Source organism: Cnephaeus nilssonii (genome assembly GCF_951640355.1).
Source record: "Cnephaeus nilssonii genome assembly, chromosome: 11".
Classification (NCBI taxonomy): domain Eukaryota; kingdom Metazoa; phylum Chordata; class Mammalia; order Chiroptera; family Vespertilionidae; genus Cnephaeus; species Cnephaeus nilssonii.
This window is the reverse complement of record NC_137082.1, coordinates 51,744,593-51,771,042: the sequence shown is the minus strand read 5'-3', so window position 1 is coordinate 51,771,042 and position 26,450 is coordinate 51,744,593. Positions and strand designations below refer to the sequence as shown.

The 26,450-nt window shown below is 40.5% G+C and overlaps 1 protein-coding gene across 1 annotated transcript in view; it reads right to left on the bottom strand.

Moving 5' to 3' along the window:
• Nucleotides 1–26,450, bottom strand: part of ZNF407 (zinc finger protein 407) — a 398,590-nt gene that overhangs the window by 80,424 nt on the left and 291,716 nt on the right. Inside the window, exon 8 of the mRNA XM_079783559.1 lies at nt 24,568–24,746. Coding sequence (XP_079639685.1) covers nt 24,568–24,746 — 179 coding nt within the window. The remainder of the gene's footprint in view (nt 1–24,567; nt 24,747–26,450) is intronic.

Genomic DNA, 26,450 nt, shown 5'->3' with positions numbered 1-26,450 from the left:
TTCTCTGCTAATTACATACGTTTTTGTTAAAGAAGCCCTTCATTGCTCATAATTTCAGCTCTCACTTGCTTGGAAATCTCCTCAGATCAATAGCATACAGTCAAGTGGAAGTAAAGGCTGAATGGGATTGCTGTTTGCAAAGCAGAGATTCATTTTTAGTTTTTAAGTGCTCTTGTGTTTCATGTTAAAACTAGAGGCCCGGTGCACGAATTTGTGCACGAGTGGAGTTCCTCGGGGTGGCCTGCAGAGATAGGGCCCCAGCTCGCATCCCGCCTGGCACCCCACCTTGGCCTGGCACCGCCCCCTCACCTGCTCCACCATCCTGCCTGCGGGGCGATCAATTGGGGCCGGGCCTCCCCCGCCAGCTCCCTCAACACCTGGGAGCTGGGCAGCAACCCCGCCCTCTGCCAGTTGCCATCTGCGGGGCGATCAGCAAGGTGATCGGGCCCCCGCTTGCACCCACCTTGGCAGGGCGCCACACACTCACCTGCTCCACTATCCTGCCGTAGACCCGCTCTCCTCGGGGCCCATTGGGGCCGGCAGTGCCTCCACTGCCAGCATCTTGTCGCCAACACCTGCCATGTTCCACACCGCCCCCTGGTGGTCAGCACATGTCATAGCGAGTGGTCGAACTCCTGGTCTTCTGGTTGAACTCACAGTCGAATGACCGCCCAAGGGGACAATTTGCATATTAGCCTTTTATTATAAAGGATATTAAATTCGAGCCCTAGCTGGTTTGGCTCAGTGGACAGAGGGTCGGCCTGCAGACTAAAGCAGTGGTCGCCAACCTTTCGGACCTCACGAATCACTAGTGGTCTGTGGACCACCGGTTGGTGACCGCTGCTCCAAAGGTTTCCTTAAACCAGTGGTTTCCAACCTTTCACACCTCACGGACCACCAGTGGTCCGCAGACCACCGGTTGGCCACCGCTGGACTAAAGGGTCCCGGGTTCGATTCTGGCCAAGGGCACATGCCCAGATGGCGGGCTCAATCCCCCCCCTGTAAGGGGTGTGCAGGAGGCAGCCAATCAATGATTCTCTCTCATCATTGATGTTTCTATCTATCTATCTCTTTCCCTTCCTCTCTAAAATCAAGGGAAAGCCTAAACTGTCTCCTTTGAATTTGGGACTTTAATACAAAGTGTACCTGCATTTGTGATCTCGCTCATCAGTAGATCCATGTCTGAGCCTCCATGGAGAACAAACAACCTGTGTGTTCATGGTCCAGTTCCCCTCAATATTTTTTAAAAATATTAAATTCGAGTACAGGTTCCGAGTAGCTACACATTCAGAGCTTTCTGTTAAATACCTGCCATTTTTTACATCTTGAATTCTGGCCTAGGTTATAACAAAGTCTAGTGTGCGCTCTGCAGTGGACAGATTCCAGGGCTGCTGGCCATACATCTCGGATTGCAAAACTACATGTGTTGCAGCCCCATGGAAATCAATAAATATTAACCTTTCCTGGCACTTGTACATGGATGCTTTTTCAATTGCTGTCAGGTAACAGAACGGTCACTGATGAACTGTCTTTCTTAGCTAAGAAATCCATAACAAATTTAGAAATCAATGTAGATTAACACACTTTTTAAATTAAAAAATCATCAACAGATTTTATTTTCTATGAAAAGAATGTAAAAGCCAGCTCACATTCGAGTAGATGCCTTTGGTGGGATATAAATATAAGCACCACTATAATCCAAAGCACTAAATATTACACATAGCTTTCAGACCCCTCAGATGTAATGAGTACACAGATTATATGTAATCTGCTTTCAATCATTTGGTAACATGCTAACAAGTGGGAAACACTTTATTCCATTACAACACCCTATTTCTATTAGCGATCCACATTTTTCCAGGTGAGCCACAGATAATACACAGCATAGCCTTGTAAAGGTTTAAATAAGGGGGAAACTGTTTGGTAGAACCAGTGTCACTTTGAGGCATTTAGTGGTGACTCTTTCTCCAATACCATGCCCTGCAGGGCCACACTTAGCAGGACACTGTCCTTGCATTACTTACCCTGCTTGTCAAGAGAATGGATTTCAGGCTGGAAAATTTGAGTCACACACTAGGTTCTTCATTCTAGTTACTTTATGAGGCACATTCTGGTTCGCCCAAGACTTTGATTGTTGTAGCTGTGGTTCAATTTGATTGAACAGTACAATGTATCAACCAACTTATGAGGTCTGTTCAAACCTAAACTGTCTCCTTTGAATTTGGGACTTTAAATACAAAGTGTACCTGCATTTGTGATCTCGCTCATCAGTATATCCATGTCTGAGCCTCCATGGAGAACAAACAACCTGTGTGTTCGTGGTCTAGTTCCCCTCAAATATACTGTGAAATTTCAGTAGGGCAGTGACTTAGACAAATAATTCAATCTTCACATGGAAAATGAATGCTCGTGCACAAGGTAACAGTTGTAAAAGAACTCCAATGTGCTAAAAGTTCGAGTATCATAAAATCTAAACGTTAGCTGTGGAGGGAATAATTTTACACTTATTCTTTCACTGACATCTATATTTTTAATCTCTAGATGAGTTGATGTAAAAAAAATCAGAATTCTTAGGAAAATAACAATATACTAGTAATATGTCATTAGGTTGTAAATTCTAAGCATGGCTTTTTCAGTGGAAATAATGCTAATGAATTCATTTTCACAATAAATATTAACTATCAGGCCCAATGATTTTTAAAGTGACTGCTTTGGGGGTAGAATCTAGAAAACTTCTACAACAGGATAATAATAGATCTTCCAATAGGATCTAATAGTCATTAACTCCTCAAAAGGAGGGTGGGGGTAAGAGGGAGAGATCAACCAAAGGACTTGTATGCATGCATATAAGCCTAACCAATGGACACAGACAACAGAGGGGTGAAGGCATGAGTGGGGAATAGGGGGGGGGGGGGGCAATGGGAGGATAAGGACACATATGTAATACTTTAATCAATAAAGACTTTTTTTTTTTTAAAAAAGAGGTTGATTCTTCAAAGATGGTGGAAGAAGAAAAAACACTGAAAAAATACCCCAAATATATCAAGTCCTTGGTATCACACCCAAGACTTGGTAAATGTAGGACTTCCCTATAAAGGAGTGCACCAGGCAGGTGTGGGCACTGACCTCACTTAGAGGGCACACCTAGGGCATGGTTACTGCAGGCCATCAGCGACCTACGAACATGTGCTTCAGGCCCAAACACCAAGTGCCTTATATAAAAGCATGTGTGGAATGGCTTTATTTATTTATTTATTTATTTATTTATTTATTTATTTATTTGGATTAAAACTATTTTTACAAATCATTCAAGGAAAGTCTTGTCTCTGTGGTAAGGACAAGTTTGATTAGATCTGATCCCACACCCATGTGTCAGTAGGTACATTTCCCAGGTTTTCTGTTGTTACCAAAACTTTTGCTCAGAAAAGAAACAAACAGAAGAATATAAAAATCTTTCTAGAACATCCAAGATTATGAAGAGCTCTTAAGACAAGTGTGATGGTCTTCATTCTTCTCTGGTCACCAGCATCCATGAGGCTCTACACACTTTCACGACCTCAAAAGCCCACCATACATTTTGCAGGAAAGATACATGCACAGGGATTCAGGTGGAGATCAACACTGCAATATCCTTTTCTCTGACGTTTCTACTAATAGTTCACAATCTCAGTGCTCATCAGCCCCACAGAGTATCTAAACTCAGCCATGGAGATGATTTTTGAGGCTGACAGGTTTTATTCATTCCCGTTCCTGCCATCTTGCAGTCATTGAGAACATAAAAACTCTGAGTATGTGGAGGGTTGAGAATATGAAGAGCTCTGAGTGAGAATATGAAGAATTTTGTTTAGGAGAAGGAGTGACAATATGAAGAGCTCTGTGCGTGAGGAGGAGTGAGAATATGAGGAGGGAAGTCATTCAAACCCTAGCAGAGCTTTTTCAAGTTTCTATATGAAGGAACAAAACAAGCATTAATAAATATATCACCAGTATTGGGGAAGTTTTTGCTCTATTTTGTAGGGTTCAGCTCAAGGATGTGTATTTTCTCTTCTACAAGCATCTTTAATGTAGTTTTACATTGATATCATCAAACATAGTCTTCAGGTAATAGGAAATAAATGAAGGGAAAAATCCCAGGAACTTTATTTACTACTTAAAGAAATAATAATTTATTCTTTTTAACTGTACTCTGAGAAATTCTATTTATTCTCATTCATTATAACCCTATTTTCTTTCAGATATTCAAACACATGCTTACCAATGCACGCATTGATTGTGGGTGTGTATCTTTCTCTGCACGTCTAGAATACCTTCCCAACCTCTCAATCAATGGATCCTTAGGGAGCAAACCTACTAAGAGCTCCAGCTTCATGAATGCAGGTCAAAAAGGGAGCCTCATCTGCTCAGGGACCCACCTGGCTAAGGGAAGTGTGCGAGTGATGGGCCGCACCAGCCCAGCAGGGGGAGGAGGCTGAAGTGCACATGGTATGGATACTGAAGACACCTTCAAATAAATGCTCAAGAAAATTCAGGATTCTGATCAGAAAGCAATTAGGGATTAGAAGGAGTGGTTTGTAATCATGCAGGGCATCACAAAAATCACTGAATAACGTTCTGGTGACAAGTAACAGGAAGAAAGGACATCCAACAGGAAAGCCTCGAGTCAAGAAGTTTCCAGAGAGAAACAATGATTGGGACACTACCCCCTGAAGTGTCTCCAGCCTCGATCCCCCTCCCCCCCCAACTCCACTGCATGGATTCAGTCAGCACCTTCTAGAGCCTTCCCTCACTATCTGACCTGAACTAACAAAGGATGTGTCTGTGTAAACATTTGAAAGACAGACAGAAGGAAGGGAGGGAGGGAGGGAGGGAGGGAGGGAATACATGGTTCAAGTAACCCAATTAAGAAATAAGCAAATATAAAAAGAAAAGAAAATGTGTCCTGTGGTGTGGGTCAGTGGATAGAGAGCCGGCCCATGCACCGAATGGTCTCACATTTGATTCCTGGTCAAGGGTACATACCTGGGTTGCAAGTTCCATCCCAGGCCCCTATTGGGGCATGTGCAGGAAGGAACCAATCAATGTGTCTCTCTCACATTGATTTCTCTCTTCTTTCCCACCCCCTTCCTCCTTCCCCCTCCCTTCTATTCTCTCTAAAAACCAATGGAAAAAATATCCTCGGTGAGGATTAAAAAAAAAAAGAAGAAGAAGAAAAAAGAAAAAGAAAATGTAGTACATTCAAAATATAGAGTCCCCCAATTCGCCTTCTCCCTAACACAGCTGATGCTGTGACTTGCTGTTGGGAGAGGGACTGGAGGTCAATGGAAGGATCTGGACATGTGAGGAACCAACCTTCCCTGAGTGAGCGGTATGTAGCAGACACCTCATGGACACTTGTTTTATTTTCCTCTTACAAAGCAGGACTTATCGTTTCAGTGTTTGAGGAGACAGACAGCAAAGCTGAATACTTCACAGGCACAAAGCCAGTGAATGACACAAATCTCACCAAGTCACCCTCTGTTACTTCCCTGGTTTCCTTACACTCTGGCTCCTCCCCACCTCTTTGGCCCCATCTGGAGCCTCTCCTCTCCAGCTCTGGCCAGTACCCTGCTGCCAGGACCTGCTCTTCCACCCAGAATGCTAATCTCTACCCTTTCCTTCCCAGCAAGTGCCCTGCTGAGACCCTTTATGCATTCCCTATATTATTGGAATCTTAGGAGAAAGCAGATGATTTAATTGGTGAGTACTATTTGAGAAGCATTGTAATAGAGACTTTTCGTGATGTAATAAGCTAATTCCCATGATCTCCATGACTGGACAGGTTTCTGAACCCATTTCCTACATGCAAAACTCAAAGCTAACAGATGCGCTAAGTGTCCCATGGCCACACGCAGGGAAGGGCCAGAGTCAGCTCAGAGTTCAGGCTTATTTCTTTCTAAGACAATCATTTTGTCTTTCATAGCATATTGGCCATCTTGACATCACTGGCAGGGAGGGACCTATTTCCTTAATTTTGATTCTTCAGGTGTTCAGAATAGTTTTAGTAGCATTTGCTGCCTTCTCTTTAAAATATAAAAAGCAACATGTTATAGAAAATACAGAAAAGCTTATACCTTTAGGTCCATCATTGTTTCTAAACAAGTACATACATTAAAAAATAAAGCTAGGAATATTCCCAACATATCATTTTAACATCTTTCTAAAAGCTCTTAAATTATAGAAGTAACATGTTTTTGTTATGAAGAAAAGCCACTGGAATACTGAGTTTCATGAAGAAAAAAATACGTAGCATCCATTCGTCATCTAAGCTTGTCCCTGAGATGGCCAATATCAACAGGCTAGTGCATGTTATCTTCATGAGTCTCTGCTCATACAAATATACATGCAGGGTGCTATTTCTCCACCCTTTTAAAGAAAGAGATAGTCACAGCATGTCCATTATGTGCAACCTCCTTTTCTGCATGTAAACACTTGTCACAATCAGGTGAACACACATGCATCCAGTTCATTTTAATAACTGTGTCTTTGTCCACTCTATGAGTAGTCCCCTCCTGATGGCATTTACATGGTTTCTGGCTCTTGGCCATTACAATAACTAACAACAAAGTATCCTCACACACTGGGACACTTATTCCATAGAATTATGCCTAACAGAATTGATGAGTCAAATGGTATGTGCACTTTAAAATTTAAAAGTACGTCTAAGCTCACTTTCCAGTAGTGTTAACAACATACTCTCACACCTGGAACATATGAGATTTCCAATTTTCCAACAAGTGCTCAATCACTGGTGATTCTGAACCTTTCAGGTTCCTGCCAATGGATAAAAATTGGCATCTTATTGTCTTGAGGTACTGATAATTAATGAGGTTAAACATCTTTGCATATACTTACTGATAATCTGCATTTTAAAATGCCTATTCCAATTTGCCTCTTTTTTTTTTAAATCAATTTGAGAGAGGTTTCTGTAAATCAGGAATAGTGACCTTCAGAGTGAACTGGGCTATATTAATCCTATCTCTGTCCTACATGTTGCCAATACTTTCTCACAATTGATTGTAAAACTTTGTTTACTTAACTTTTCCTATCTAGTTCAGTTCTTCATGTCTTATGAAACCCTGAAGTCACATATACACAGTATATTATGATGTTTGTCTTCATCATCACTTGACTATGTAAGAATTTAAAATAAAGTGTAATTCATGTGAATATTTTTAGAACAAAGATATAATGCCTTTTTTATTAATTGACATCATTGCCTTTCTTCTTCACACTTCAATTATTAAGTGTTTCAGGTTGATAAATAAAAGACTCAGAAACACAATTAATTGTTTACAATAGTCCTAATTGGACTTCTGATGTCAAGTTATTACTGAGCTACTGAATATCATTATACATTTAAAAATCTACCTGTTATCTTATACTTTGTATTTAAATAGAAAATATCATAGTGATTATCTGTCAATATAGAAAGTTTTAACTAAAATAACAAAAGATCAATTTTCTTGTATTTCAATTCTAATTTTTCAATATATTCATTCTCAAGAGTCCGGCTTATAGAATAAAATATAAGAGAAATGCAGAGTGTGACAGTCTAAGGATGCTTAAGTATGCCTGTTTAGAGAAATGTCTAGGCATTACAAACAACAGAAACTATGTCCTAAAATAATAAACAGATGATGTGATCAAAAGTGCATGTTTAGAATTTAAGGGACTTCTTGACCTACCTTCTGGATCAAAGGCATCCCTGCGCTAGCTTGTATTAAACCTTGGGTCACGTCTTATCCTGCAATGTCAACTCTTGTCTCCATGCTCTAAATGATTATTTTCTCTCCTCGAGCTTTTATAACCTCGCCAAGGACAGGGAGCTGGCTGTCTTTCTTCCGTGGGGTGACTACTACCTAGCCCTATTTTGCTTGGTGCACACACAGGCAAGTTCCTTTGTGAACTGAACATTTGCTAGAGGTCATTCAGACCATAATTTCAGGTCCCAGCCACTATCCTGATGGTCCTTCTTAGGAAATTGGACCCAGTGGGAACGTTTTCTCCCTCTGCTTAGTCTATGGGTCAGCATTTTCCTTCCCTTGTAGTTCTTAATTCCCTTAAGTGGCAATTATTTAAGACACAGTTAGAGAAGGTGCAATCTACATTCATCCAATAAAACCTAAATATTAAAAAGGACAGAAAAATCCAGCATGATTACTAAGGATAAATGAGACAGCATTTAGCATTTGAAAGGTACCAACGAAGTGGTACATGAGTAAATGGATACAATTTTTAAAAAATGACTGGAGGTTAAAAAAATTAAGAAGAACTAAAAGGGCATGCTATGTGTCAAAGAGACAGAGCGTCTTAATTATAAAAGGTTAATATCACAGTCACAGTCAAGAAATAGGTGGAAAAATCACTGTAATAAATACTACCTGGAAATCCACCCAAAGGTAGAAAATAGAGAAAATCTAAATTTTAGAATTGTAATGAGTATATGATAAAAATTAGTTAGATTAGTACTATGGTCCAAAACACACACTCTTTAATAGATATAAACTATTACTACTAAAAGCATTATGCCTAGAAATGAAATCACCATGTCTGTGAAAAGACGTATTAGAAGAATTATGATCACTGCATGGACATAATAAATAAATGAATTCTAAGGTTAAAGGTTCTCAAAAAAAACAAAAAAGGAAGGTAAGAATTCTGAATTTTATATGGCCCATTCCATAAATAAATGGCAAAATTACTGGAAAGGGTAAAAGATAGGGAATGAATTAAAATGGCAACCCAAGTCATGAAACACACTGCAGATATTCTGGTAAGTGTTATGCATATAACATAGCATGTGAACTATGGGTATTTGCAACAGAGTACTTCCAGGTCTAGCAAGTATCATCTTTATTAAATACTAGAGGCCTGGTGCACGAAATTCGTGAATGGGGAGGGGGTCACCTCAGCCCAGCCTGCACCCTCTTCAATCCGGTACTCCTCAGGGGATGCCCGACTGTCCTGGGGATTGGGCCTAAACCGGCAGTCGGACATCCCTCTCACAATCCAGGACCACTGGCTCCTAACTGTTCACTGCCTGCCTGCCTGCTCACCCCTAACTGCCTCCCTGCTGGCCTGATCACCCCTAACCGCCTCTGCCTACCAGCCTGATTGCCCCTAACTGACCCCCCCCCCCCCCCGCCGGCCTGGTTGCCCCTTACAGCCTCCCCCCCCCCCCCCCCCCGTCCCCGCCAGCCTGGTCGCCCCACGCAGCCTGCTGCTTGGTCGTTTGGTCGCCCCTCACTAACCCCCTTACCGGCCTGGTCGCCCCACGCAGCCTGCTGCTTGGTCGTTTGGTCGCCCCTCATTAACCCCCCTTGCTGGCCTGGTTGCCCCACGTAGCCTGCTGCTCAGTCACTTGGTCGCCCCTTATTAACCCCCTGCCAGTCTAGTCACCCCACGCAGCCTGTTTGGTCATCCGTTTGGTTGGGATGGTCGCTTAGGCTTTTATATATATAGATAACACCTTTCCCCGTGTCTATATTTAAGAGCAGGTAAATATCTATGAAATTTTAAGGATTGACTCAAATCCAGTTATATTCTTAAGTTTTTAAAACTGAATATTCACAAATTGGTCTTCAATTTAACTGACCATATGTCCGGTATATCAAAAAGTAGCATTTTGCCAAGAAAATCCAACATATGATGTCTATAAACATGGTAGCACATCTAAACTTCTGGTTTTACAGTGAATTTTCATACAGACAAGAGAATCCATTCTATTAGGGACCAACTGCTTTTAAGGTTTTGCTCCCACAATCAGGAAAGGCCCAATCTCTATAATCAATCCCTTTTTCTAGAGCATTCCTAATGCTCTGCTTCTGTGATCGAACCCTGACTTTTGCAGTGACATTTAACCCAAGCAATCACATATGAAACAGTGTTATCCAACATGAAATAGCAGCATGGTGCTGGTTCCACTGACACCAGGGGCGGGCTTCAAAATGCATTTACTAGCCTAGTGAGCTCGGTCAGTTATTTTACTTCACTTTCTCAACCTCACCATCACCTTGGGAGTCATGGTAGCCCAGTTTTGCTCTGGAAATTAAATGAGATTATACTCTTAAAAATAGGCTAATAATTTGAGAAATAGTGTGTGTTCATATGAAATAAATATTATCAAATATAATGGTTAATTCTTTAGAATACAATGGCATTAATTCAATGCTACTTTCTAGGTCTTTTCTATATTATATGGAGTAGAAAAAATTGTTGTGAAAGACGTCGATTAAGATGAAATCAACTAGAAAAGTATTATTAAAGCATACAGACCTTTTTATAGTTCCTAAACTCACTATTTCCCTCTTTCCTGGGGCCTTTTTGGTGCTGGGCTGCCTGGACTGTTCTCTCCACCTTGATTCTAAGCCGCTGTCTGGGCTGAGCAATAAGGTGAGGAGTCTTCATCTTGCCTTCAGAGATAACTTCCCTAGAAGGGGTCCCACAGTATCTTCGACTTTTTCTTTATGGACCTTAGGTGGCAATTGGGCATTCATTTGTGTAGTTGTTTAATTAACATCCATTCTCCAATAAATGATAAGCTCCTTTATGGCAGGACCATGCCTGCGCTGCTCTCTGTATAGGGGTACCCAGTTGAGTGAGGAGGGTACCCCTATACAGAGAGCAGAGCAGGCATGGTCCTGCCATAAAGGAGCTTATCATACATCTTGGGTTGGAGAAAGCCCAAGATGTATTTGCTGACAATTCAGTAGATCTCAGACAAGAATCATTACAAATTCTCAAAGTTAATTTGTAATCATGTCAGATCTTTTAAAATGTGCTCTGCAACATACTAAGAAGCAGAATATAAATCTCATAAACTCAATGAAGTTTATTAAACCTTACCCACTAAAAGTGTTAAAAACTACTGATTTAACTTTTCAGTGATATGATTCAGAAGTTGTTACCAGACACAGTGAAAATGCTTTTCCTGAATAAATTGAAACTATAAAGAACAGTTGGAATACTGTGTTTCTGAGAGTGGTTGGTGCCTTGCTGATCTGATTCTACAGGGTGAAAAATGTAACTGGGACCATCACATCACAATCTTCTAGAACACTATGGTTTGGGGTTTAAAATAGAATTCATATCAGAGACAAGGGTCCTATGTATGGCTGCGTTAGCAGCAGGAGCAAGCCACACACTTGAGGAAATCTTCCAGAACTCTACTTGCTCAGGAGACAGAAGCAGTGGTGGGGAAGAGTGTCCTGTCCCTCACTGTGTAGAAGCTCAGGGCTCACTCAGAAGGGCACTGATCAGAGCAGGAACACACAACAATGATGTGTGACTGAATACAAACACACAGATGAAATGCTTAAATAAATTACCATCATATTTCAGGTCTAAGTCAAAGCTTTAGGCCAAGCACATTCAATTTTATTTGTGTTATGATAATAAACTACTGTTTCTTGCGTGTTGAGTGAAGATGATTATACATATTAATGTAACAGGTAACTATCTTGACAACTTAATGCCTAGAAGATGAACTAATCCTGCCATAAATAATGAAAATATATAGATCTGGATTTCAAATGTAAATTTTTTTTTAATTTGATATGTTCAAACTGAATATAAACATTCTTAAAATGTCCAACACATTTTCTTAGAGAAAATGGGTGAAAAAAGATAAGTCTTAGAACAGAGTTATATCTAAAAACAAAATTAATTCTTTGACTGGTTAAAGATTCCCGATCTAAAAGCATAGATCACAAAAAAACTTTTTTATATATATATAGAGGGAAAAGACCAGAAATATGGACAAAGGTAACACCTTAAAATAACAGTCAAGTGAAAGAAAAAGAAACCTAAATTGTACTAAGCCACTTTTAAATTTTAAAGGGCTATCTCTGCTCTATCTCTCTTGGTTCTTTGGCATTTACTGCATGGTTTATGCAGTCCACCTTTTTAACTTGCTTCCCAGATAGTCCACTTATTGACCTGATCAGTGCCACCTGTCTCCTCTGTGCACCTCTCCCAGTCCTCGTTCTCACAAAATCAAGTCCCCCAAGCTTGTCTTCCTGCACTTGAGATATATCATCTTCCTTTGCACTTGAATTGAGCACTATTGTTCCATCCCTATAGCAAACACTGTCTCCAACACTCGTTCTATAGCAAGAGCACTTACAAGTCATTAAATCCCATTACAACTAAACGTGCACAAGAGGGCCTACATCTGGCCCCTCTTCTGTGGAGTCCTTGATTAAGCCTGCAGCTCACTCTGTCTGAACATCAAGGCTAATCTAACAGAGCCTAGAAGTACCACAAGCTCAGAGTGTTGACTAAATGCTCTACAAAAAATGTCAATAAGGACATATATGTAACACCTTAACCAATAAAGAAATTATAAAAAAAGTCAATAGATTCAATAAATATTTGTTTATTAATATAAAGAATGTTAAAATATGATACTTAACCACCTGACAAGTGGGAAAGGTCATGAGATGAGTACCTCTTAAAAAAATAGAAACTTAGGTGAAACCAACCACAGAACTACCAAACAGTAGTCTAAAGTTTCAAGAAAACAACCTAGGCATTTTCATGTCTCTTTCATTTCATACTAACAACATTTTTAATCCAGAGAAAAGGGTATAAAAATGTGAATATGCCAGTTATGCCAACAGTCCAGGGTACCTATGTACATGTAAAATATAACTTGGAAGATCTACTCTTGTCACTCAAGAGCAGCACCTACTGGCATAATTAAAAAGAACCCAGAAGACATAAGAGTAATTTCAGTTCAATATTTTATTAATTAAATACTTACAGATCACTTAATATATGCCAGGCACTATTGTAAGTACTTTACAAATATTAACTTATTTAATCACTCTAAGACATTTATCACTAAAAGAGATTAATTGGCATAAACCTTACTCCTAAATCTGTCCCTGGCCAACATATGGAAAGAAACTGGTATTGTAATTCATTCTACCCTAGTGAACCAGACAACGAATGCAGAAGAAATCCTGAAAGGCAGTTCCCCCACAAAGAATTCTCTCCCAATAAAAAGAAAATTAAATTTTATATTCCATGCCATGTGCATCATTCATCTACATTAATTGCAAAGGAGTTTCGCCTTTTCCTTTATAAACAGGAAATCACTTATGCTCAGTTTCTATTTTAAGCATGCATTAAAATTATGATTTTTCATAAGACGAAAGAATGACTCTCTGCCAATCACGCTGACATGCTCCTCAACAAATGGCAGTAATAGCTGTGACAAGGGTGAACTTGTCTGAGCAGAGCATTTTAGGAAGGATCTAGACCAGCCATCAAAAATGCCGTTTTACTCAGTCGGGGCCTCACTATGTTCTGCTGCAATAAAAGCTATTAGGTGATTTAAGTGACGACATTACTATGATGGATTTCATCTATTAAAAGAATGTATTTAAGTGTTTTTAATCTTACTTAGAAATAAAAAATGGAGAAAATAAGAAAGGGTAAGCATGTCTGTAAGCTAAAATATTTTGCTTCTTCATATTTTTCTGCATAAATTAACTTCGTAAATTTACTCAATTGATTTATATATTTCAGATACTGATTAGCATGTATCATATAACATCTTTTTGGTCTATTGAATTTTAGAGTCTTAAGCCAATTAGTATAATTTCTGTATTAACTTCCCCATTTTCATTTTCCCCATCCCAATCAACTCACTTTCCTAATGACCCTTCACCAATAGACATACCTATTTAATATTTTCTAATATAGATATATACAAGATATATAAAAGATAAGGGCAATTGGGTTTTTATATGTATTTATAATATTTAAAATTTTTAACTGTGGTAAATTCAGGCAACATAAAATTTACCATTTTTCTTTTTAATCTTCACCTGAGAACATGCTTTTATTGATGTTAGAGAGAGAGGAAAAGAGAGGGAGGGAGAGAGAGAGAGAAACATCAATGTGAGAGAGAAACGTCCATCCGCATGTGCCCCAACTGGGAATCCAACCCAAGCCCTTTTGTTGCATGCTCCAGCCAACTGAATTATATCAGCCAGGGCACCATCTTAACTACTTGTAAGTGTACAATGCAGTATAGTTAAATATATTTACATTGTTGTGTAATTAATCTCCAGAATTATTTTGTATTGCAAAAGTGAAACTATTCCAGTTAAATAACAACTCAAATATAAATATATATATAAATGCTATATAATAAAAGGCTAATATGCAAATAGACCGAACAGTGGAACAACTGAACACTGGTCACTATGACGTGCACTGACCACCAGGGGGTGTGGGCGGAACATGGCGGGCATTGGCCATGGCGGGAGGAGGAGCAGGTGAGCGGGAATGCCAGACCAAGGCAAGGTGCCAGTCGCCATCACTGGGGCAAGCCTCTGGTGGTTACTGAAAATTCTTTGCTCCTGTAAGCCATGGTCCCGCCTGGCACTTGCACCTGCTGCTGGCGCCGGCCCCGCTCGCACCCGCAGCTGGCACTGGAGCCGCTGCTCACACCCGCTGCTGACACCAGGTACTAGTCGCAATCACTCGGCGCTGTCAGCGGGTGTGAGCGGCAGCTGCCAGCCCCGATCACCCCTGAGGGCTTCTCCACCTCCTCCTGTTTCTGAGCGGTGATCGGGGCAGCAGCCACTGCTTGCACCCACTGACAGTGCTGGCCCCACTCGCACCTGCTGCTGGCTCTGGCCCCAATCGCTCTGCACCATCAGTGGGTGTGAGCGGGGCTGGTGCAATCAGGGCATGGGAGCAGTGGCAACAGGAGTGGGGCTGCTGGCAGAGAGGGGTCTGGGGGCTGTGGCAGGAGGGGCCAGGCAGGGGCACAGAGGATGGGCCAAGAACCACCCCTGTGCCCACTGTAGCCTCGCGACCCACAGTTCCTTTCAAGGTGCACGAATTCATGCACTGGGCCCCTAGTATAAATATAAGATGTACAGATATTTTGGAAAACAGTTTTCTTTAAAAGTTAAATATACACATATCATCCAGGAAGCTCATGTCCAGGTATTTACCCAAGAGAAACGAAACCTAACTTTCACACAGAAACCTATATGTGAATGCTTACAACAATTCTATTCATAATTGCCAGAAAAAGTAAACAACCTAGATATTGTAATTCATTGTGGTTTTGATTTGCATTTCTGACATGTGATGGTGTTGAGCATCTTTTCATGTGTTTACTGGATATTTAGACATCTTCTTTGGAGAAATGGTTATTCAGATCCTTTGCCATTTTTAAATTAGGTTATTTGACTAGTTATTATTAAGTTATGTTTTATTTATATATTCTGTATACAATTCCCTCATAAGATAGATTTATGGTTTATTTTTCCATTTTATAGGTTTTCCTTTCATCTTCTTAATGGTATTCTTTGAGGCATAAAAGTTTCTAATGTTACGTAGTTCAATTTATCTAGTTTTTCTTTTATTGTCTGTACTTTTGGTGTCATGTCCAAGAAATCCCTGCTTAATCGAAGGTCAAAAACATTTGTTTATATTTTCTTCTAATGGTTTCATAATTTTAGGTTTTTACATCTAGGCCTAAGATAATTTGTTAGATAGACAAACTGGGAGTCAGACAGGTAAAACAATGTATATTCACGGGAACACTGTGCCCATGTAGGTCTCCTGGTTCTGTATGTTGAGAAGGCACATAAGCAGGGGCCATGAAGCAATGAGCACACACAGAAAACACATCTCTGTTTCTGAATTCCACTCTCCAAAAGAGGAACCAGCGCTCCTGGAAGAGGTGGGTATCAGGAAAAGGGCGGGGAAATCACCGATGACCCTGGAGCACGTGTGCTGCCCCAGAGCAAAGAGATGCTCCTGAAAGGACAGGGTGCATCAAAGGACACAGCAGCGCATGGAAGAGCCCATTATGGCAGAAATGGAGCAGTTTCAGCAAGAAACAAGTAACAGTGCCATTGAACTATGTATAAACCACAGAGTAAAGTGAGTCCATACTAATACAAATTAGTAAAATAATTAAAAACTGAAACTAGACCACCAACTTACACCATACAAAAAATAAACTCAAAATGGATAAAGGACTTAGACATAAGAAGGGAATCCATAAAAATCTTAGAAGGATCCATAGGCACCAAAATATCAGACATATTTCGTAGCAATATCGTTACCGACACAGCTCGGACAATGTCGTAGGACAATGGAAACTAAGAAGAAAATAAACAAATGGGACTACATCAAAATAAAAAGCTCCTGCACAGAAGAAACCATTAACAAAACAATAAGAGAGGCTACTGCATGGGAGAACATATTTGCCAATGTTATATCTGATAAGAGTTTAATCTCCAAAATTTATAGGGAACTCATACAACTTAACAAAAGGAAGATAAACAATCTAATCAAAAAATGGGCCAAGGACCTAAATAGACACTTTTCGAAAGAGGACACACAGAAGGCCAAGAGACATATGAAAACATGCTCAAAGTCACTAATCATCCAAGAGATGCAAATCAAAATGACAATGAGGTACCATCTCACACCTGTCAGAATGGCTATCATCAACAAATCAACAAACATCAAGTGCTGGAGAGGATGCTGAGAAAATGGAACCCTCTGTGCACTGCTGGTGGGAATGCAGACTGGTATAGCCACTGTGGAAAACAGTATGGAGTTTCCTCAAAAAATAAAAAATGGAACTCCCATTTTACCCAGTGATCCCACTTCTAGGAATATATCCCAATAAATCAGAAACACCAATCAGAAAGGATATATGCACCCCCCGCCCCCGCTATGTTCATAGCAGCACAATTTACAATAGCTAAGATTTGGAAACAGTCTAAGTGCCCATCAGCAGATGAGTGGATTAAAAAACTGTTGTACATCTACACAATGTATTATGCTGCTGTAAAAAAGAAGGAACTCTTACATTTGCAACAGCATGGATGGACCTGGAGAGCATTATGCTAAGTGAAATAAGCCAGTCGGAGAAAGATAAATATCACATAATCTTATTCATTTGTGGGATATAATGAAAAACATAAACTGATGAACAAAAATAGATCCAGAGACATAGAAGCATTGAACAGACTGTCCAACCTCAGAGGGAAGGCATGGGGGATGGGGGTAAGAGATCAACCAAAGGACTTATATGCATGCATATGTGCATAACTAATGAACACAGACAGTAGGAGATGAGGGCATATGCTGGGGGGGTGGGAATGGCTGGGGAGAGGTCAATGGGGGGAAAAAGAGACATATATAATTCTTTAAACAATACAGACTTTAAATTAAAAAAAAAAAAACTGGGAGAGAAGGGACAGGTGTTCCTTAAAGAAGAATTCCAGTTAAATGTAGAAGGAATGAGGGAAAGAGAAAATCACTAGGTCTCCGCATGTCTTGTTGCAGGCACAATTCACTGATAAATGTAAAAAATCAGTGGACAAATGTTTGAGGAGATGTGCATAATCTGAAATTATCTCTCCCATATTGTGCACTAATTATACAGGGGACAACAATAAATCTCTTGTAGAGAAACAGAGAGACACCATGTACTAGACCATCCAGGTTATGTCGTCTGTCATGATGTACCCCTGATATGCTACACAGCTATCCTGGGGAATTCTAAAAAAGAAAAAAATCTTGAGTAATCAGGAGTAAACATAAGACTAATGCAAAATAAGTGACAGTGTGCGAATAACTGATACATATTCTTTAAAAGTCTCAAGGACATGAAAGATAATGAATGAAAGACTAAAAACTGCCATGGACTGGAGAAGACTGAGCAGACACAAGTAGTTAAGGATGAGTTGGTGCCTGAGCTGAGCTCTGAAGAAGGAAACAACACAAGGGGAATCTGGGAGACCTGGATAAAGTGCCAGCGAGGAAAGGCACGGGGCCAGCACTAACCCTTTGGTCTGGGGACCTGTGTTGCAGCTATCTGTGAGGTCCACATTTGGCGAAGTTGAGTAAAAAAAAAAATGTATGGAACTTTCTGTACTATTTTTTCAACTTTTCTGTATGTTTTAAATTGTTTGAAAAATAAAAAGTAAAATCAGACAACTTGCTAAATGCCAATTCTGTTCACTGAAAATAGAAATAATGAAATTGCAAGTGAACCATAAGGTGCATTTTCACGTCTTCTAACCTAAACTTCAGAACTAATTACACAGTACACTCAAACTTCCCTCGTAATTTACAGTCCAGTTGTGCTGCTCTCCGCTGATGGCACCATCAGCTGCAGGCCTTGTCAGCACCTGCCTGCTCCCCTCACATGAAACTGTATTTTAGTCGGAGTCGAGGTATGTCTGTGAGGGGATGTAAAGGTTTTAATATATAAATTATATTGAACTAAACAGTTGGTAAACGGTCTATAAAAATAAAGCCACATCAATCACCTGATACAATCACACTGCCCCCACTATAATTTCCAGGATCAATTTTTTCCCTTTAAAATTTTGATAAATGAAGTTGTCAGGGGGGATAAGATCACAATTTTGCTTCCTTTTTAAAATATATATATATATTTAATGTTCAGAATTCAGCTCATAAATGCTACAAACGTCAATTCAGATAAATCACAGTTTTGCCTGCTGATGAGGTGATCGCACTGCAAATGTCTGTGTAACCTGCGGCAGCCAGGAGAGAGCCTGAGCAAGTTCCCCAGCGGCTCTGGATTCTACAGGCTCGTTATACTCAGCTAGGCCTCCCAACATAAAAAGAGGAGAGAGGTTTTATTCTGGAGAAACTTAAACAGTACTTTACAACTTCTCTGTAAGATCAGGTAGCAAGGGGAGAAGCCTGAAAGCTCTCAGGGCCCAAAATCATCAAAGATGATAAATGGAATAGATTTACATGAATTTCCGATATCTTTAGCCAATTTTATTAGGTGTTACTAACAAAAGCTGTATTTTAATTGTGTGCTCTGACTTTATTTTAAATGTTGTGAATGCCATTATGGATTTCACAGAATATTAAAATATACACTAGGAAGGACATTATTTCAGAATTATATTCTTTTTTTAAAAATTATTTTTAGAAATATATAGAAGGTAACATACAAAGACTAGAAATAATTCAAATAAATTAGGTGATAAGTTTCCACTATAAAAAAAAGTTGTTTAAAGACATTTTTGCCCTAACTTTGGATATATGTGCAGAGTGTCATGCTAATACATGTATGACCACTAACACACACATATCCACAGTATGAGATTCATTACTCTTTTTTTATTTTTATTGATTTTTTACAGAGAGGAAGGGAGAGGGATAGAGAGAGAAACATCGATCAGCTGCCTCCTGCACAGCCCCCACTGGGGATGTGCCCGCAACCAAGGTACATGCCCTTGACCGGAATCGAACCTGGGACCCTTCAGTCAGCAGGCCGACGCTCTATCCACTGAGCCAAACTGGTTTCGGCGAGATTCATTACTCTTAATGGCAAATTAAAATACATACAAATTCATTCCAATCCTTTCCTTCTATTTCCTACTATTAAAATAACAATAACAAAGGCCACTAGCTTTTCTTGTAAAGAACGTCTCAATACAGATAATTTTTAAAGCTCTTTCATAGGCATTATTTCACTTGAACCTTATATTCAAAAGAAAAGCTAAACAGTTATTCCTTTCGTGATTGAGAATGCAGCCACAGAATGGTTGAGTGACTTGCTTAAAGTCACATATCTCAACAGCAATAATCTCAGGACACTAAACCCCCTAGTTCACTGTCCATCCATCCACCAGGCTCTGCACTAGCAGCAGTACAGCTGTGAAAACATTTGTCCTAGTGCTTTGTTCAATCATACTAGTATATGTCATGCTACTTCCTACTACATGTTTACAGATTATCTGAAATCTTAAAACTCCATAATGTTAAGGCTTCCATGATAAGAATCTCATTAACAACAGGTGCTGTTTGCTCTCTTTTCTAAGCCCATGCATATGCAGGACTATGCTACTGGAAAACTCTTGGAGACAAACAGGCATGAACTTCAATGGGCCATAATGCAGTTATGCATCCCCCTTAGGCAAGGTTACCTCTTCAAGCTCTACTTTAAAAAATCATGAAATAATATCAGAATAGCTCCTAACAAAGACATGTTTGAAAGATTTAATGGCCTAGCAAAAAAGTTTGGCATGGACACAATTATTACCCTTTCTCTTTCATTCTTTGTAATTCAAAAGGCAAAACATGACTGTAAAATAATAGAGTTCTTCAGTACCACACACTAACCTCCTAAAACAGGACACCGTACATAGATACAAATAGGATGGCCGTTGGGGCCCTGGGAAGGCAGTGACAGAGGGTGGGCCAGATAGACACGGGGTGGCAAATATTTCCTTACCCCTGCTCCACAGTGTCAAGCAGATAAAGGTAGCTTTCAGACACAATAAAGTTAGAGAAAACATGTATTCATAGGCAGATGACATTTTAAAATATTTAAGAATGTATAATTAGCCCTAGCTGGTTTGGCTCAGTGGATAGAGCATCAGCCTGCGGACTGAAGGATCCTGGGTTCGATTCCAGGCACAGGCACATGCCTGGGCTGTGGGCCTGATCCCCAGTAGGGGGCGTGCAGGAGGCAGCCAATCAATTATTTTCACTCATCATTGATGTTTCTTCCCTCTCCTTTATTCTCTGAAATCAATAAAAATGTATTTTTTAAAAAAAAAGAATGTATAATTAGGTTTAAAAAAAAAACGATTTCAGTAATAATTCAACAAAAGACAGGTGGTGATGAATACAGAGGGTCTGCTAAACTTACCAGTAAACAGTGTTGATAAACATCACCAATGAGATGATAGTCCTAGAGAGCAATTATGTTACTGAAAAAGTGGTTAATGATAATCTTGACATTGCTTACCCACTGACTACAAGAGATGTAAGATAGTTCTAAACTTAGGAACTCCAACACGAGTGAGAGTGAGAAAGACTCGAAGAGAAAGCCAGTTACCAAAATACCCAATGAGCCTTGACATGCTGGACACAGAGGACAGAGCCTTACAGAGGAGACAGAAGATTTAGACAGAAGTTTGAAAGGAACAAAGATATTTAGCAGCAGTTAAAAAGATAGTAAATTAACCCATGGATGGTGACTAAGGTTAAAGAATCCAATTACTGAATTGTTAATTATTTTAGGAAGTCTTTTGTTAGTGGGTAAGTATCAGAGACTGGAAAACAAGGGATCCAGTCTGAAGGTGAAAAAGAAAGCGGGGAGAGGCTGAAAATTATAGACTGCAAGTCTAACATCTATATTAGGAAGAAAATTTGAGATGATACTTATGGATGAGCTTAATGATACATCTGGGGAAGTACACATTAATAGGAGTGAGTCAGCACAGATTCACCAAAGGCTCTGTCAGAAAAAATTTCCTTCCTTTTTAGGTTGAAGTAATAATTGGTTTAGGTAAGGGAGAACCAATGGGAAACTGTCAGGATTTTCCAGGATTTTTGGACCTTTCCACAAAACGAATTTAAACGTCATGACATGTATCAGAGCATCCAACTAACAAAAGGGATGAAAGTAACAAGGGTTAAAAATAGAGGGCCTGGGAACTGGGAAGAAGACTACATCTCCAAGGTCTACGTATCAGAAGACTAATGATTTTAATTAATGATGGAGAAAATCATTTATTTTAGGAAATCTGAATATCCCACTGAACCAAGGGGGTGGTGAAGAGACAAAGGGTGCAGCTGCTTCATCCTAACTGTGAAATTAAGCAAATGGGCTCAGAGGTGGAAGATGAAATTTCATCTGCCTGAGTATGAAGTAAGACATTTGGAGAGAATTAAGGAATCAGTTAAGTACAGTTTAAATGGTTCTGAATTAGTTACCATTAGAAAGAAAAGGGATTTGGAGTTTAGATATAAGACTCAAACTTTCCCATTCTTATTCTCATAAGTGGGTAAGAGGAAAATGCCATGGAAGAGGGTTAAATGCAGTTAAATAATACGGTCTAAGGAATTAAAAAATTGCTTATCTTAGAGAATATGAAAATCCCAATTTGTGAAGAGAGTATGACAGATTCATCTGCTATAGCATTGTTCAGGTAATAATTTAAAGAATATGTTTAAATGATTTAAGTCTTATTATGTAAGAACTGATGAAAATCATATTAATTTAAATGTTTAAAAAAAAACTATGACAGCAGAAAAATAAAAGAAATTTGGGGAAATACCATGTCTTCACTTAATGCTTAATTTCCTCTGAAAAGAGAACAAAATTTGATCATCACCTTTAGAAAAGATGTTAACCTTTACTACAGTTAAAGTCCAGGCTTTTCAGAGAAAACCCTGAAATACTTCAATCAACTTCAGTCCTGATTGGTGTCGTACTCGGAAAGTGGCCAGGCCACTGCTGAGTCTTCCAGGGGGAGACAAGCAGGGAGCTTACCGCGCCCCCCAACCCCCCGCTCCCCCCCGCAAGCAACAAACCTCTGAGCTGCCCAGGCACAACTCAAAGTCTGTCCTTTGGAATTCTCAAGAAAACTTTCTTAGGCACAATGCTTAGAGCCGGAGGAAGGCTCATTTCACACATCCTTAAACGTATTACAAATGATGTAGTTACAAGGCCGAAGACTCAGTCAATCTAAAAATTTACCTTTTTACAATTTTCTCTTAACCAACGCAAAAGAGTTACTGAAGAGCAATATTTGTCTCGCAGAAGAAGGAATACACAGTTGACACCCACATGTACCTATGGATTTTGTTTTGTGAAAATACTGAGGACTGCTATTATGACTTACACAGGAGAACATTCTTAACAGAATTATAAAAATATCAACAGAAAAGTAGGGTATACACCCGAGCATCCCACAAATACAAGGAAAGGAGGGTCATTTTCTCACTCTGCACAGCATTCTCCCTTGGTGCAGGACGGCAAAGCGAACATTTTCCCCAGGCAGCTTCCCTCCTTTCTCTGGTGTTTCCTTCATTTAAAAGTTAGAGATACTTTACTTTAGGGGAATAACCCACTTTTCATGTCTAATTGGAGCCACGGATGAGAGAGAGAGCACAGATCAGCTGCACCTTGAGAAGAGGCGCAGATAGGACTTGAAACAGCACTGCAGACAACCACAACCTGAGCTGGCTCTGCTTGGCCCTTTCAGACACAGCAGTTCGAGATCTGCTGTCAGGTGCTCATATTAATGCAGAACCCACAGGGACTGATGGCAGAAGATGCTTCCATTTCACTTCATCAGTGCAGTTCAAAACCTCCTCAGTAACATCACCAAAATGCAGACAACTGACCTCTTTTTCTTTTTCAAAACTATCCCTGGATACAACAGAGATTACCAAATCAAAAATTCTACCAGTACTTTAAAAAGTCAATCATGTGAGCATAAACAAAGACACTGGAAATAAGACATCAGCAGAAAACTACAATAATCTTATATACAGACATTGTCCAATGTATAGATATTCTTCTAATTCAAATTATCACCAAGTCTGTTTCTTTTATTGTAGAGAGTATATGAGCAGTGTTTACATATTTGCAAACCAAGTGTTGCACTGTGGAATGTCCCATGTCTTTCAGACACTGTTGAATGTCCCATGTCTTTCAGACACTGTTGTCACATTCCCAGCATCGCCCACACCCAGGATCCCCTGTCATGCCAGGCATAGACGGTACTATGCTGAGAGCCTCATAGCTTTACAGCCATTACCTTCTTAAACTCACAATGATCCTTTAAACCAGCGGTTGCCAACCGATGGTCCACGGACCACTGGTGTTCCGATGGTCCGAAAGGTTGGCAATTGCTTCTTTCAAGAGATACCACCACATGGATTTACACATGAGAAATCTCAGGTATGATGAGGTCAGCTTACCTGTGGTCACACAGCCAATAAGAAAGAAACAGAACTAAAAGCAGCTCTAACTGATCCCAAAGCCACTGCCTAAAACATCCCTGTACCCATGGATATGATATAAACACAGAAATTCCTGAGATAGTTGCCCACACTCATACCTATCACTTTGTACTTCTGCACAGTAAGATTCCTCACTCAGGCATGCTGTTAATTAAACCATAAGCTGGTGCTACATCTCAGATCCTTCCAGGGTACCTGATGTGATCCAACGAGGCTAAGAGAACGAAGCAGCCTCTGCCAACATGTCCTGGGCATCAGGGCCCTCCTAACTTCCTGGGAACGAGGCACCATGTCCCCCCACCCACGCTGTTCCACTCTCTCCTTGGTCATATGCTCTTCCTTTCCAGGTATTCACTGGAAAACCATGGTCCAAAGTGACCAGGCATAACACTTTCAATCAGAAATAGTTTTTGAAAATAAATTTAAAATGTTATCAATTAGTCTAAATATGAAGCGCAAGCAATTATAATGTCAGTTCAACTGTTTTGAATATTTGCTATTATTAACTTTGTTGTCCTGGGATAATTACTCTGTCATATTTAGATTGTTTTATAGTTGAGTGGGATAAGACCGGAATGTCCTCTTTTGTAAGTCTTGGATCAGATACTGTCCCGAACTCTAAGACATTGAAGTAAATGACCGTAATGGACAAACTGCATCATAACTACTGTGATGAATAAAATGAAGTGCTCTTAAAAACCACACATATGAAAGACTTGCAGCTCTTACCTGCATGCAAGTAAGCCAGGTCAGGGTTCTCGATGTCAGGGTGCTGTTCCTTCAGGTGGTTCCGGAACTCCACAGGGACGTTTGTGCCGTAGTCACACTTGGGACAGTTGTACATCTTGACCCCCTCGTGTTTGCCAGTATGTAAAATGTGTTTGCGGATATTTTCAGCACAGTTTGACCTACCAAGGATGTAAGAAAGAAAAGGAAACGAATTATGGCCCCATCGATGACATCAGACCACAAACACTGGCATAAGCTAACACAAAGGCCTGCGATGTGTTGGGCACCTTTCTCATTACTATACTAGTGCTACCTTGTACAAACACCCCTCTTACGAGGCACGTAGTTCTTGTCACCCTGGTGCTCATTTCTGAGTAGGTCTTTCACCTTCAAGATTCATTTCTATGCAGAACCGAAAGTACAAAGCGCCAGGTCCTTTCATTTTAACATCAAATTATTCTCGTACCCCGTGAGGGCAGTAAAGGCACTTCCTTCACCCCAAGAGCACGCCCTTCACACTGAGGACCAGCGTGAGAGACCACACACCTCCATGAATCTGCAGCTTCAAGGAAACAAAGCAGCTCTGGCTTTAAGTCCTGTTGCGTAAGTGGCTTCCAGAAAGTCTCGGAAAGCGTTTACAGCTAAGAGAGCAGCTAGAAACGCCCCCAGCCCCCCATGTGGGCAACGCGTTAAGTACCACCGAGTTTCCTGTACTGTGCAGATTCTGACTGAAAATGACAACTCTGCACCCAACTGTCCTGATGACAGGAGTCGGCTCCTCGCCCAGTGTTCCTGCAGATTCCAAGACGCAAGGCCTGACCTGACCAGAGATGGGGGACCTGCTGTGTAAAGCCCAGGTCCCGCCTGCTCCTCCCTCCCCATCTCTGCATCAGGACTGCACACCCAGCCCCCTCTGAACACAGGCACTGCTGCTCTTTTGTCCTTGTCACTGTTAGATAAGTGACAAAAAGAGCCCCATACAAATTTAACCAGAAAAAAAAACAACAAACAAAAAATCAGGCCAGCCTCAGATTTCCTACAGAGAAAAGGATGCCAGAGGAAAATCGATCAGTCGGCTTATGGGCACTTCCTGAGGCCCTCTGGAGGAACAAAACCCAGCAGGACAGTGCTTGCAGAAAAGCTTGCACGGCCGAACGAGGTGGGGACACGGTGGCAGCCATCAGGTCCCATGTCACAGAAGGCTCCGTGAAGTACCTGCACGGAGCGCCCCTCACCTCAGCTCTGCTCAGTGGGAGCATTTGTATGTAACAGTCACTTTTCAGTGCGTACACCCGGGAAACACTGGTGAAGAATGCAAAAATGGCCGTAACCCACATTTCACAGTAACTATGCCATCACTCACATGTAAAGGCTGCACAGGACGTGAGAGCCAGGTACCCATTCCCTGATGACAAGAGGAGGATGGAGAATATCACCTCAGCAAGGCCAAGCTCATGAATATGGCACTAGGAACAGAATTCCACAGAGGAGGGGATGGAGACAGTACCTGCCTCCTGCCCAGTACCTGTCTCCTGAGGGGTATCCTGTTTCACAGGAACCATCCCATACTGGATGCAAGAGACGCTCCTTTGGAAAGGTGTCTGCCACCTCCCGCCCATCCACAGGCGGGGTCTGCCATCAAATGTATGTACCCAACTACGTATCGTCAGAAAGAGTAATTCAGACAAATCCCTGTGTTTAGAGTAGAAACACACCAAGATATTCATGCAGCTACAGAGCAATGTCCTCTTCTCTTTATTTTCCAAATAGACTTTAATAATTTATATATTAGTATTTACATTTTTTATAAATTTAAAATAACAACATACATGAAAGAGAAGGTAGAGGAGGGGGAACTGGAACAACAGAGACCTTCTCAGCTG